The sequence below is a fragment of the Oncorhynchus gorbuscha genome, linkage group LG09, assembly GCF_021184085.1.
Source record: "Oncorhynchus gorbuscha isolate QuinsamMale2020 ecotype Even-year linkage group LG09, OgorEven_v1.0, whole genome shotgun sequence".
Taxonomy (NCBI): Eukaryota; Metazoa; Chordata; class Actinopteri; order Salmoniformes; family Salmonidae; genus Oncorhynchus; species Oncorhynchus gorbuscha.
Genome location: NC_060181.1, coordinates 61,724,606 through 61,739,648, shown reverse-complemented (window position 1 = coordinate 61,739,648; position 15,043 = coordinate 61,724,606). Strand labels below are relative to the sequence as shown.

Genomic DNA, 15,043 nt, shown 5'->3' with positions numbered 1-15,043 from the left:
TGGTCAGACCAAGCTGACTCTACACTCCAAGACTGCTTCCATCACGTGGACTGGGACATGTTTCGTATTGCGTCAGATGGGAATATTGACGAATACGCTGATTCGGTGTGCGAGTTCATTAGAACGTGCGTCGAAGATGTCGTTCCCATAGCAACGATAAAAACATTCCCTAACCAGAAACCGTGGATTGATGGCAGCATTCGCGTGAAACTGAAAGCGCGAACCACTGCTTTTAATCAGGGCAAGGTGTCTGGCAACATGACTGAATACAAACAGTGCAGCTATTCCCTCCGTAAGGCTATTAAACAAGCTAAGCGTCAGTACAGAGACAAAGTGGAATCTCAATTCAATGGCTCAGACACAAGAGGCTTGTGGCAGGGTCTACAGTCAATCACGGACTACAAGATGAAACCCAGCCCAGTCACGGACCAGGATGTCTTGCTCCCAGGCAGACTAAATAACTTTTTTGCCCGCTTTGAGGACAATACAGTGCCACTGACACGGCCTGCAACGGAAACATGCGGTCTCTCCTTCACTGCAGCCGAGGTGAGTAAGACATTTAAACGTGTTAACCCTCGCAAGGCTGCAGGCCCAGACGGCATCCCCAGCCGCGCCCTCAGAGCATGCGCAGACCAGCTGGCCGGTGTGTTTACGGACATATTCAATCAATCCCTATACCAGTCTGCTGTTCCCACGTGCTTCAAGAGGGCCACCATTGTTCCTGTTCCCAAGAAAGCTAAGGTAACTGAGCTAAACGACTACCGCCCCGTAGCACTCACTTCCGTCATCATGAAGTGCTTTGAGAGACTAGTCAAGGACCATATCACCTCCACCCTACCTGACACCCTAGACCCACTCCAATTTGCTTACCGCCCAAATAGGTCCACAGACGATGCAATCTCAACCACACTGCACACTGCCCTAACCCACCTGGACAAGAGGAATACCTATGTGAGAATGCTGTTCATCGACTACAGCTCGGCATTCAACACCATAGTACCCTCCAAGCTCGTCATCAAGCTCGAGACCCTGGGTCTCGACCCCGCCCTGTGCAACTGGGTACTGGACTTCCTGACGGGCCGCCCCCAGGTGGTGAGGGTAGGCAACAACATCTCCTCCCCGCTGATCCTCAACACGGGGGCCCCACAAGGGTGCGTTCTGAGCCCTCTCCTGTACTCCCTGTTCACCCACGACTGCGTGGCCACGCACGCCTCCAACTCAATCATCAAGTTTGCGGACGACACAACAGTGGTAGGCTTGATTACCAACAACGACGAGACGGCCTACAGGGAGGAGGTGAGGGCCCTCGGAGTGTGGTGTCAGGAAAATAACCTCACACTCAACGTCAACAAAACTAAGGAGATGATTGTGGACTTCAGGAAACAGCAGAGGGAACACCCCCCTATCCACATCGATGGAACAGTAGTGGAGAGGGTAGCTAGTTTTAAGTTCCTCGGCATACACATCACAGACAAACTGAATTGGTCCACTCACACTGACAGCGTCGTGAAGAAGGCGCAGCAGCGCCTATTCAACCTCAGGAGGCTGAAGAAATTCGGCTTGTCACCAAAAGCACTCACAAACTTCTACAGATGCACAATCGAGAGCATCCTGGCGGGCTGTATCACCGCCTGGTACGGCAACTGCTCCGCCCTCAACCGTAAGGGGGTAGTGGGTAGTGAGGACTGCACAACGCATCACCGGGGGCAAACTACCTGCCCTCCAGGACACCTACACCACCCGTTGTTACAGGAAGGCCATAAAGATCATCAAGGACATCAACCACCCGAACCACTGCCTGTTCACCCCGCTATCATCCAGAAGGAGAGGTCAGTACAGGTGCATCAAAGCTGGGACCGAGAGACTGAAAAACAGCTTCTATCTCAAGGCCATCAGACTGTTAAACAGCCACCACTAACACTGAGTGGCTGCTGCCAACACACTGTCATTGACACTGACCCAACTCCAGCCATTTTAATAATGGGAATTGATGGGAAATGATGTAAATATATCACTAGCCACTTTAAACAATGCTACCTTATATAATGTTACTTACCCTACATTATTCATCTCATATGCATATGTATATACTGTACTCTACATCATCGACTGCATCCTTATGTAACACATGTATCACTAGCCACTTTAACTATGCCACTTTGTTTACTTTGTCTACACACTCATCTCATATGTATATACTGTACTCGATACCATCTACTGTATGCTGCTCTGTACCATCACTCATTCATATATCCTTATGTACATGTTCCTTATCCCCTTACACTGTGTATAAGACAGTAGTTTTGGAATTGTTAGTTAGATTACTTGTTGGTTATCACTGCATTGTCGGAACTAGAAGCACAAGCATTTCGCTACACTCGCATTAACATCTGCTAACCATGTGTATGTGACAAATAAAATTTGATTTGATTTGATTTGGTTGTCAATGAATTCTAGTGACCCTGTCCAGTATTAATGCTTCATTTATGAAGAATAGGCCTACATATGTATAATCAAATAAACCTGTGCATACTCATGTTAGGCTTAGGGTAGCCCTTTCCTGCAGTCAAATGACCTAGTGGCCTCATGGGGGGAATGTTATTAATATTTTTCATAATTAACAAAGATTTTTTTAAAGCTGAAAATCTGGTATTTCTATGTCAAACAATTTTGTGATGTATATGAAGTGTAGTATTGGGATGCAAACTCAAAATGTAATACATTTGAACTCTATATTTGACATGGTACAGATGTCTTCTTTTTTTAAAGCTCATAACCATGTGTGAGAGGTGTATACTTTTGTTTCAAAGTAGATTTGTTTAAGACTACCTAGGAACACTGTGTGACACTGATTTAGCCCACTGCAGTAAAAGGTTCAGGGAATTTTTCTTTATCTAAGGGTTGGCTTTTTTTGTGTTCTTACTCTAGGGTCGATGTTCAAGAGAAAACTGTAAGTACCTTCATCCACCTTCGCATTTAAAAACCCAGCTAGAGATTAACGGACGCAACAACCTCATCCAGCAGAAGACGGCAGCAGCCATGCTGGCCCAGCAGATGCACTTCATGATCCCAGGCACTAGCATGCAGCCTGTAGTAAGTTACTCATATTCAGTAGTAAGTACAGTTTATTATACACACAACTCAGATCCTTCATTTCAGGTGTGTAGTAGTGTTTTTACTGACTGTTGTCCCTTCTATTTCACAGCCTACGTTCAATATGAACCAGGGGCTTGGTACAAACCCTGGTCTCAGCTACTCTCCATATCTTACACCCATGACCTCTATGAGCCATGGGATGAGCCTGATGCCCACCGAGATGCTCCCCAGTACCCCAGTGATGGTCCCTGGAAGCCCCGGTGTCACAGTCCAGAGCTCCAACTCGTCCTCCTCTTCCCCCTCACAGAAGCTGCTGCGCACAGACAAACTGGAGGTATCGAGTCACTTTCACACAAACAAGATCAAGGACGTATTACTGTCTGATATATGCTGTATATATACATTCGTTATGGAATACCTGTTGAGTGGGTCAAACAGGATCCATTGCCAGGGTGCTCTACCGTCCTCAACCTCCCTCCCTGTGTGGTTGTCGTGCTGTAGGTGTGTCGCGAATTCCAGCGGGGGAACTGTGCACGAGGCGAGACTGACTGCCGCTTCGCCCACCCCAGCGACAGTCCCATGATCGACACCAGCGACAACACGGTCACCGTCTGCATGGACTACATCAAGTCGCGCTGCTCCAGGGAGAAGTGCAAGTACTTCCACCCCCCTGCACACTTACAGGCCAAAATCAAAGCTTCTCAACACCAGGTCAACCAATCGGCCGTGGCAGCCCAGGCAGCAGCTGCAGCCATGGTAAGATGCTTCCGTCCAGACGCGTGGACAGCAGCTTAGAACACACACTATTGGCTAGTATAGCTACTGTACTTCTTACTTAAGGGCAACTTGTCCTATTTATTTTCAATACAATGTATTCTACATTCACAGCAGTAGGCTTACTATCTTAATCCTATTCCATTACCCTGAGTTGATTGATTAACCAACATCATAGAATGTGGAGCACCGCTTTATTTTTTATGTATTAAGTAGCTTCATTAAACATTAAAGACTGTTACATCTAATATACGCTCTTAAGACTCGAAATGACAGTTGCCCAGGATGCAGTAGCCCTCAAGTTGCCTTTAAACGGTTACATAGCATAACCATTCATTTGCGTACAATGGGGTCCGAAATGATTGACACCCTTAATAAAGATGCGCAAAAGTCATTCAAATACTGAGCTATATTCTATGCTAAAAATATTGGGAAATTATATTATTTTATACTAATACAATTGCTCAGAGAAAGAGATTTTGTTTAACAAGTAATAATTTGTTTTCTCTCAAAAAGGTAGGGGTCAAAATGATTGACAACCCTGTTTTCAATTTCTTTCAATACCTCACCTTGCCAGGATAACTGAACTGAGCCTTTTTCTAAATTGTTTAAGAAAACACATTGGGAGTGTTCTTCGACCATTCCTTCTTACAGAATCCTTCCAGATCCTTGATATCATTTATCTGCGCTTATGGACTGCACCGCAGGTTTTCAATAGGGTTCAAGTCCGGAGACTGAAAAAATGTGGATTTTGTGGCCAATTAACCATTTCTTTGTGGATTTTCATGTGTGCTTGGGGTTATTGGCTTGCTGGTATGTGTGGCCAAAGAGCTCCATTTTCATGTCATCTGACCAAAGCACCGGTTCCAATCCAAGTGCCAATGTCATTTTCCAGGCATTTAAACATTTGTGACCACGCCAGAATGGCTTTTATTTACAGTCATTTGCATACATTCATTTGGTGACCCCACAAGCGCCATGCTCTACCAACTGAGCTACAGAAGGACCACACACCAGTGGGGGGTTAGGCGTCAAAATGAGAGTACATGAGCAGAAAATAGCCCCATACCTACTGTAAAATATGGTGGTGGATCTTTGATGTTACGGGGCTATTTTGCTTCCACTGGTCCTGGGGACCTTGTAAAGGTCATCGGCATTATAAACTTTACAGAGTAACAGGATATTTTTGCCAAAAATCTGGTTGCCTCTGCCAGGATGCTGAAACTTGGCCGCAAGTAGATCTTACAGTAAGACAAAAACCCCAAGCACACATTCAAATCGACAAAGTTGTTAATTGACCACAAAATGAACATTTTGAAATGGCCATCTCAGCCTCCGAACTGGAAACAGGGCAGCACATAAGCTCAGACAAAGGATATCAATGATCTGTAAGATCTCTCTGTGGAGGAATAGTTATCCCTACCATATGTTCTGCAACTCATAAAACATTTTCTGAAAGAGGCTCAGTGTCATTACCCTCGCAAGGTGAGGTTTTGAATGGTACTGAAAACAGGGGTGTCAATCATTTTTAGCCCTACCTTTTTGAGAAAAATATGTATTACTTGTTAAACTAAATACATTTTTTTCTGAGCATTAGTGTAAAACAATAGAATGCCTACACTTTTTGAGCATACAGTGTAGCTCAGTATTTGAATTATTTATTTTATAGTCATTTTTGCTCATCTTTATCAAGGGTGTCAATCATATCGGACCCCACTGTATATCTCCTTATGTGACATGTGACGCTAACCTTTACCTAGCTAGCTGTTTAACTAAAGATTCGCTTTGGCCCTCTCCTTTTGCTTCCCATGCTTTTTGAAAATATATTTTCAAATTGCCAGCTACTGCAAAGTTAACCCTGTTTCTATAGCTACTGTCTTGTTTCATTGCCATCTATTGCCTACTGTTGGTTTTGCCTTTATCTTAAACTTCCAACAAGTCTAAGAATAAAGGATCTGCTAATTACTATGGGTTAAGAAAAACGTCCATAGATTCACCAGCAACCTTCGAACAGCTGATTCAACATTTAACATTACTCAAATCAAATGTACGCAATTCCCGTAATAGCACATTGAGACTTTTATTTTTGCACTTAAAAAACAACAACATGCATGGCCTTTCTTAGAATGTGCTGTATCTTCCACCCTAGCTCTGCTACTTTCCATTCCTCCATGTATTTTTATCATCAGTTGTGTGGTCATTTTTTGCATGGTTTTTCAGTGATATTATTGCTAGAGAGTTGGTAAATACGTTAGGGCCTTGATACGTCTGTAATGCTGAGGGATTTTGTAGTGTAGTGAAGGTATACTTTGAACAGGAAAATGTGTTCTTGTGACAAATGTGCCAAGAAACAAAAATGGCAAATTCGCTGCCTAATATCATAATAAACAGAGCTCCACATTCTGTGTATAGGTTATCATCAATGCAGTGGTTATAACATTCTCTCTCTGCTCCCTATTTAGTATGTCATTAAAACACACAAGATGACATGAATCACGCCTATCTCTCGGTAGAGATACATTTCCCAAGGATGACCTCTCACAGTAGCCTAGCTAAAATGCCCTTTAGCGTTACCTTCTGTCTCCATTTCATATTGACGTGTGTCATGTACAATTCTGGTCCTTTAAAGCAATTGTAGGTCAATGAATGCATTATCACTACATTTATTTAGTAGTCCACACTGTATATTCAAATTGATAATGTATTGATAATGATGAACAACTATTGATTAACTACTGTTGTGTTTCCTACATAGCAAATAACCTTAGTCCCAATGTTGTTGCACAGTATTGTTGTAATTGTAAATCCTATTAGATTAAGCTATTAACGAGTATAGTAGACGCTTACATACTAATTCAGGAGTCAGTCGTATATTTCCTTGAATCAGTTAATTTTGTTTATTGTGCATGCCTATTGTTTTGTATGTGGTGGTAAACTGCATTCCGATTATTTTGTTTTGTTTTCTCCTTCTCACCTATCCACAATGCAATGCTGTCCCCATGACGCACCTCTGCTTGCTGTTACCTGTATGTTAATACGCTTGAATCCCATTGGCCCACTGCCATCATGTGCTCGCTGCCTGCTATTAAAAGACTCAGTCGACTGCCAAAGCAATGAAGCGACCCCTCGAGGCAACTGTAGACCTGGTACTTTGACCTTTCACCTTTTGCTTTGCATGTAGCTATTAATTGTACTGTAGCAACTCACATAATTTAATTTTGGCATTTTTTGTTTTTACAACCTCTTAAGACTCATCTAGTATGTGTACAAAATCCTTCACCATCAGTTATCTTTCAGTAATTGAATAGGTATTTAAAATGTGTTTAATTAACAGTATGAAGTTTTAGCCATTTTCTAATTTCATCATAAATACCTTTATTTTGTCATTTAGTAGTTGTATACAGTTTTGCTCTACTGTTTGGCAATGATTGTACTATAATCTACATATAAAGCTCATAGCCAGTGGATGTTTATAATAGAACTACTGATAAGTGTTTTGGTTGTGTTAACGTGTCGTTTGTACTCGGCAGGCGTTCCCCCATGGTTGCCTGCAGCCCCTACCAAAGAGACAAGCACTGGAGAAGAGCAACGGGGCCAGCTCCTTCTTCAACCCCAGTATGTTGCACTACCAGCAGGCTCTGGCCAATGCACAGCTCCAGCAGACGTCTGCGTTCTATCCCCCAGGTACAGCCCAGCTCTGAGTGGGCCAACTGCCCCTATATGACTTGTCCTTTCTAATTCCCTCCCTGCTAATGTTTGGTTGGTTATTTATCATGTAGTCTAAAAAGTAGCATATTGTCAGTCAGGTGTCTTTCCTTGTTTTTTTTGTGCTTTCCTCGTGGCCCTATGTAGCTAGCTAGCTATGATGATTTAATGCAGCACCTTATAATTTGAGTTGTTGATTTTTTTAAATGATGCACGTTTAATGCCGCTGTCACATACTTAATAGCTCAATGTCCTGGCAGGCAGATATATCAGTGCTTCCAGATTACATCATCCAGGTTAGTTGAAGGAGACCTGCTTTAATCAAATCTATTCAATTCAGGCCATTGGCCTACATTGCTGTGATACAGTACATGGCTAAGTAGGACACTGGATTATTATACCATTAGCTCTTTCTCTCAACATGGCCTTCCTCTGACAGCCATAATCAAACAGCAACAGCCACTATGCACTCTTGTTAGATGCTTTGTCTCACTGCTGAGTTAACTACTGTACTGCCTGGTTGCCCTAGCACTGATGCCCATGTCAGTCGATTAGAGCTATTTTATTCAGCATGTGCCTCCCTCCTTGGAAAACAGTAATCTATCCACACTCTACACGTACACCCACACACTACACTCCCCAAGACGCATTGTTTCTCATGGGCTTGTTTCTGTGTGTGCTCACCAAGCAAAAAACTTTAAAAACTTGGTTTCCATTGAGAGGTTCATGTCTTGCTTGTATTTGGTTTAGAATGTGTAAAAGCATGCTGAAAACTCTAGCTAACCTGTTTTTCCTCCCTTATTGTCCTCCACTCACTTTCCACTGCATAATCACACAGGGTCAGTGTTTTGCATGTCTCCTGCTACCGGCATTGGTAGGTCCCTTGCTTATTTTTTCTGATATCACCTGTAATGAATGGAGAATATGGGTGAAATGCTCTCGCTGTTCATTTAAAAGATTATTGTTATTCCAATGTGCCCTTGGATAAACAGTCTCTGGGTCAGGGGGTAAGGGTGGATTATATATGTTAGGTACCGGCACATTTGAGATCACATGTGAGAAAGTGTATTTTATAATATGTTTGGGCATTTTCTTCTGTTAGCCATGTCCCTGACAAAGCTCAAGGCTTCAATTTATACTCTTATACTCTTATACTCTATCTCTTCATCATCACCCATTGACCCACTTTGGATTTAATTTGTTTTTTTGAATGTCCTTTGTTCTCTGCAGTGATATTCTCACCGTTGTAAATAATGCAGATATTCAAAACACAGGACATCACTGCTGGTTGATATTTATAGTTCTTTGCTGCTCTGTGGATTAGGACATTTGATTCGTTTCCCAGAGATGTTATCTAAAGTGTCTTGGTCTTTCCTAAAGATCAAATACATCAAATGACGTGTCCTTTATTTGTATAAAATAAGGAACTTATTTCTAACACGACGGTGAAAATTGCCATTCTAATGATGCGATACTGTAGGGTATGTAAAACATACTTTTTGAATGTCGTAATTGGACACCTTTAGTATCAAATGACAATCTTCTCTGGGAATCGGACAAATATCGGACAAATTTCCTAAACTAAATCAGCTTTCCTCTATTATTTATCCAATGCTTTCTTGCTTTGCGCTGTGATTGCATGCCATCTGCTGGTCTAACCTAATGATGGCTTGCTACTAATGTTTTACTGTATTCACCATGCAAAAAAATATATAGACAAAAAAAAACGTTGCTATGGTTATCATAATGCTCCACCTACCTGTTCATTGCTTCCATGGTTCCCTTCCTGAAAAAGTACCCATGATGTACAGTGCTACGCCTGCTACTGTCTCTGCAGCAACTACTCCTGCCACAAGTGTCCCCTACGCAGCAACAGCACCAGCCAATCAGGTTTGCTCCTTTTAAAGCTTTCTTTCATGAATCCCTGAGCTCTAAATAAGTGCTCGTCATGGCAGCAGGAGACAGTTGTCATCATAGAATATTTCTCTCCTGCCTGTTGCCTTTATTAGCAAGCTTAACTATCATTATTGTAGATACTGTATTAAATATAGTAATGACAGAAAGCACTTATTTAGAGATCCCCCATCTGCAAATAGTAGTTGTGTTGTGTTGCATAATTTCCTTCATTGTTTTTCGCATGTTTTTGCTTTATTTAGTTTCAAGTGCCCCTAATTTAATTCAGGCGTTACTATAATTCTGTCAAGCAAGGGAAAGAAGAAAACTAAATATATTGATTTGAAGCAGCCTAAATTAGCACCTCAGACTAAAGAGATCAACTGAATGAATGAAAGACCAAGGAAGCTCATACATGGATGTTATCATCACAGGAAGGTCATACTGTATGTCTTTATGGATGTGTGTGATTTTGTGACAGCTCTGTGCCTGTGACTGCCCTCTGTTGCCCCTTTTAGACTCTTCTACCTGGGGGGCAGGTCAGGTGATGTGCTTCTTTCTTTCCAGCAGGAGAGGAGGGGGCTGTGGTTTGGGTCGGGAAAAACATACTTGCCGACCACCAGCCTTCTCCTGCAGCTTATTCTGCTTGATTTATTTGTCTTTTATTTCTCCCAGGTATTAACATGGAATGCATAGTGTACTATTTCAGTTTGTTTTTGTCATTGAGATTTGCAGCATTTTAGCTTTAGCAATAACTTTGGTATGTAGACCACTGCCTCAGCTCTGAATCTTATCTAAAAGGTTCCTAACATCAACCAAATTCTCTTTGTTTTACATGTGGGATTCAAATGTATTTTTACTAGTTTCTTTGTTTCTTCAGCATTATATGATTATACTGGTCACAGTTTTGCTACTGTTCTACTTCTGCAAATAAGAACCCTTATTCTTTAATCATTTACCGCCATGACTCTTCAACAACACTATATTGTATTGTGTTTGTCATCCAAGAATGTACTGGCACTGTTGCTTGGACCTAAGGGCAATCGGTCACGTTCATTGTGAATGCCACCATTGAGTAACATGATGTCTTTCTCAATCTCTGCTTCTAAAACAGATCATCCTCAAGTAACCTACAAGAAAGGAACAGAGTGTCAAGACGCTCCCCTTAGAGGCCCTAAACAGCCCTTCTGTAAATACTACTTTTGCTCCACACGAGAACTACAGCAACCTGCATGCTGAGAAGAAGATTACTGAGGAAATGTAGAACATTGAGCTATGTTAAAATATACAAATTATATACCTGTATTGCTAGGAATAATATCGTTACTGATATGTAAATGACTGATTTATTATATGTATACACACATGATTGGAGATTGTGAAGATTTAATCATAAAGGTATTCAACGATGACTTTTATTTCCTTTTTAATGTTTTGTTAAAAGTGCACAACACTCATCTAATTCAAATGTATTTTTTTTGCAGAAAATGATTGTGCATCTAAGTGCTTGATTGCTTGTATTTAAAACAAAGACCATTGGAAAGCGCTCTTGTTTATACACCGTATACAAATTGCATTTGGCTTGTGAGTGTCCTTCTTGCTCTTGTAAAGGACGAATGTGACAGAGGATAGCATGTTGTTGTTTACCTTGTGGTTATTCTCTGAGTACAGGATCACTGCTCCCCCTCCTGGTGTGCCTTGGCCTCTCTACGGAGGAATAACCAACTGAGTGAGCCTCAGCAAACCCAATGATAATAGCAGAAAATGAATTAATGTACCTTATGGCAGTGATATAATCAGCCACTAATTCCAGAAATGAGAACGGAATCTAGCTACCACGGATTCCAAGTGTCTGTCTGTGGTGCACTGTTTTCTCAATGTCTCTTCGTTCGAGGTTTTAGTTGAGCCTCGTCTTGGCACCCATCAAATAAACACCATATACCAGATGTTGTGCCAATGACCTAGCAGAGTGATGGGTGGGCTGAAAATAAGCCACCTTAGAGGAACTGAAAAGCTGAGTGAGTGTCTGCCAAGCTGTCACAGACATGTGAGGGGTTAGGTGGTCATAGTGCAGAGGCCACAGACATTAAAGAGGGAGCAGAATGATAAGACTTCAAAAGGAAAGACGTGGTGATCTTTTGTTAAAAAGGCTGACGTACACGTGCAAGGACACCTTGCGGTGACTCGAGGTCACTTATTAATCCTGTCTTATTTGAACTGTAGAAGTGCCTAAAGTAATGTACATAACAAGCATCTTGAAAAGGCTCTGTGTGAGAAATATTCAACTTTGAGTAGAAAACCCTGCAGTTTCTCAACGTACTCCACGGCCTTGATAAATACAATGAACAACTGTTTGTGTGAGGTGAATTCAGTGCATTGGTAGTCTTTGTACACTGGGTTAGTTTTAGTGCTTTAACCTTTCATTTACTTTCAAGTTTCAATATCTGGCAGATCGGAACATGGCTGCTTTGGCATGAAGTTCAGTGATTGTTCATTGTGTAAAATGGTTTAGCTTAATTCTTAATGAGTTGAAAGTAGTTTGCAACTAAAAAGTGATTGGAGATGAGTTTGGAGAACCGGATATGTGTTGTGGTTCTATGTTGGTAACTCATTTGTCTTTATATACAACCGTCTTTACAACCATATCCTCGTGTTTAATGCGTTGTTATCATAGTCTGTCTAACGTCTTTCGAGTAGAATGTATCACAGTAAATGTTTTAGTAGTAGGACGTAGTCACATAACTAATCACATTGTGCAATGAAACTCATATAACTCTACATGTGTTTTTGTCAAAGCTTCATTGTATATACAAACTGCACTTACAAACACAGACCGATTTACCCACCAATGCACCTGTGCAAAGTCTACACCAGTTATTTACAGTAGGATATAAAAGGCAAAACTAAGCTAGAAACATGGAACTATTTACAATGATCAACATGTAACATTATTTTACCTTTTGCTTAACCTTTTATGTTTTATTTGCTCTTGAAAATAACCGTTAAAAACTTCACACAGGTGCAAACTAAATCTTTCCCACAGTCTTTCATTCTCCCTTTTCATTTTCTGTGTGAGTGAAATCAGTATGCGTAGCAATTCTCATCAGTATCGTGATATTGTCATGGTGTTTGATCAACTCAGACAATCCACAGAAAACTAAAATGACCCATGTTCTTACCATCTTTGTCCTATTTCATTACTTTTCATTTTCTTTTCAGAAAAGTTCATTTTTATGTTCTGTTTGATGGAAATATATGGAATTTACTTATTTGTTTAACATTAGTTATAGAACAATGTTGTATTCTATTTTAAAATGAATGTAATTTATTAAGCTGAGTTTTGCTCTGCTGGCGGTTATTCAAATGACCTGTCCTGTCACGTTAGCCTATGAAAAGCCGTCTGTGACCAGGGATGGAATGTTGGAGCTACCAATGGCAAGCTTCCACATCTCATCCTTGTCACTGCCTTGTCACCTATACAGGACAACACACTGCAGTACGAGCAAGGCTGTAGAATTGCTTTTATTATGTATAAAAACAGTTTATTGTATAGGTCACAGTCTACCAAAAAAAATTAACATTTAAGTAAATTTACTTTTCATTGTAGTACGGTATAATTTCATAACTATATTAATTTGTCTCTGTGGCAACCTAAAGTTGCAATGACGGAAGCTCTGTATTTTTGTAAATGATGTAATTGTTACGTTTTCTAGAGCACTGTAACACACTAGATTGTATTGCCAGAATCTGAACATTTCCTATTTTATGGCAAAATTATATACGACAATATTTTCAGTATCATAATGCCTTTGTATTACAGTAGTATATTCCTTTTGCATTTGACAGCCTACCCATGACACTTAAATGTCCCTAAATACATGCTCTAATCTATTCTACCAAAAATGAGCTCTCTCCTCTTACAAAGCATCCCTAGACTCATAAAGGCAAGGGGAAACTCAAAAAGATGTGTTTTGATGGTTGTTCAGCTGTTTAGAATTGCACTTTGTTCCCAGAATAAAGTTATTTTTACACTGCAGAAAAAGTATGTTAAACATGTAGTCATGGGTATGGCTAGTCTGGCAGTGATACTCTTAAATTATTTCAATTGTTCACCGAAGGCGTCTTTCACAACGAAAAAAATGCTCTTTGAAAACAGATGTTAATTTTAATGGTAATTTCAACTCAAGTTCTGCTAAATGTTTCCAATGTTATTATAGCTAGATACAGCTGTACCTGAAAGTTAGTTGAGATTTTAGACCACCCAATCAAAAGAGTTGAACAGTCAGAATGTGTTCACTTTTACTGACCCAATGGTAACATGATACCTACCCACTGGGCACAGACTTCAATTGAACGCATATTCCATGTTGGTTCAACGTAATTTTGTTGAAATTACGTGGAAACAACGAGGATTTAACCAGTGTGTGCCCTGTGGGTAAGCACTTTCTGAACAGTTGGTAAACTGAGCAGACAAACTTATTAGTGAACGTTGCCTTACCTTTGATGTATTGTTCTTAAGTTGTTATGTGTTAGGGTTCATTAAATATAAGGATTGTATTTAGTCTATTGCAATTAGTGAAATATGCTGTTTTAATTCTCACTACAGACATTTTCATTTTGAGGCCAAAATGGTAGATTGTAAAGAGTGCAGTCAAACACTTTACTGAGAAAAGCTTGATGATGAGAAAACTGGCGGGTGCCATTCTAAATGGCTGTGGTACAGTTACTGCAGAGTTGTGTTTAAACTGCTGTGCCAGTGCCACATATGGTTCCATCGGTAATGCCGTACTCTTTAACAGAGGGGAAAAGTACAAACCCTTACTCATTTTGAATCTGTTCATGTGGCAATTTTTTTATGTTTTATTTGTGCATAATTATGTGCTCTTTTATGATATATATATATATATATATATATATATATATATACAGTAGTTTTGTTTTGTGTAAAATCTAATGTAAAAAAAAAAACAAATAAAAGTTTAAGTAAATGCCAAGTTTGTGATGCCTTTGTTTTGCTGATTCACATAGGAAATAATAAGCCATTTTATTTGGTGTCTTTATATATGCAGAGGACATGATTTCAAAGGCCTACATAATAAAAATGCACCATCTCAGGAATGCAATGCACGTGTTAGTTTTAGTCTTATCCCATTCTCTGGAAATATCATCAATTATTGGATATTTTGTTATGAATATGGTAAATTGTTGCAAAAAAAATACTCAATTTTTGAATATATTCAATTTTTATTGAATAGTCTGTTTATGCACATCTGCATCTGATAACACAAGCAGATATTGCAAAGACATTGACTCATACACATCGTTGTGTCTAGTTATGTATAGGCCTATACAGTCTAGTCCAATAAGTTATTTTGCTAGAAGAGGTTCCTCTGATCGCACATTGTGTTGCTGTTTGTTTAAATGACAGTTTATAAGTAGTCTGGGTACCAGTCTTCAACTAATATGCCACACTTATCATTTGCCAAAGAGAGGCGTGGAATCTAATAGCTAACCAGAGAAGGCAACCAGGCTAGTTTATAATCTGCTTTTATACTCTCCTTATGCAAGTGATGCT

The 15,043-nt window shown here is 40.3% G+C and overlaps 1 protein-coding gene across 21 annotated transcripts in view; it reads left to right on the top strand.

Moving 5' to 3' along the window:
* LOC124043903 (muscleblind-like protein 2a) overlaps positions 1-14,465 on the top strand; it is a 39,451-nt gene extending 24,986 nt beyond the window's left edge. For 2 of the 21 annotated variants that reach the window (XM_046363029.1, XM_046363028.1), the window contains exons 3-10: positions 2,929-3,114; positions 3,206-3,430; positions 3,598-3,852; positions 6,963-7,016; positions 7,401-7,554; positions 7,836-7,871; positions 8,414-8,449; positions 10,583-14,465. In XM_046363029.1, coding sequence (XP_046218985.1) covers positions 2,929-3,114; positions 3,206-3,430; positions 3,598-3,852; positions 6,963-7,016; positions 7,401-7,554; positions 7,836-7,871; positions 8,414-8,449; positions 10,583-10,707 — 1,071 coding nt within the window. In that variant the 3' untranslated portion in view covers positions 10,708-14,465. Of the gene's footprint in view, positions 1-2,928; positions 3,115-3,205; positions 3,431-3,597; positions 3,853-6,962; positions 7,017-7,400; positions 7,555-7,835; positions 7,872-8,413; positions 8,450-9,370; positions 9,466-10,582 lie in introns of all 21 variants that reach the window. The other 19 variants (XM_046363030.1, XM_046363031.1, XM_046363033.1 and 16 more) reach the window with 19 other exon arrangements.
* The last annotated feature ends 578 nt before the right edge of the window (positions 14,466-15,043 follow it).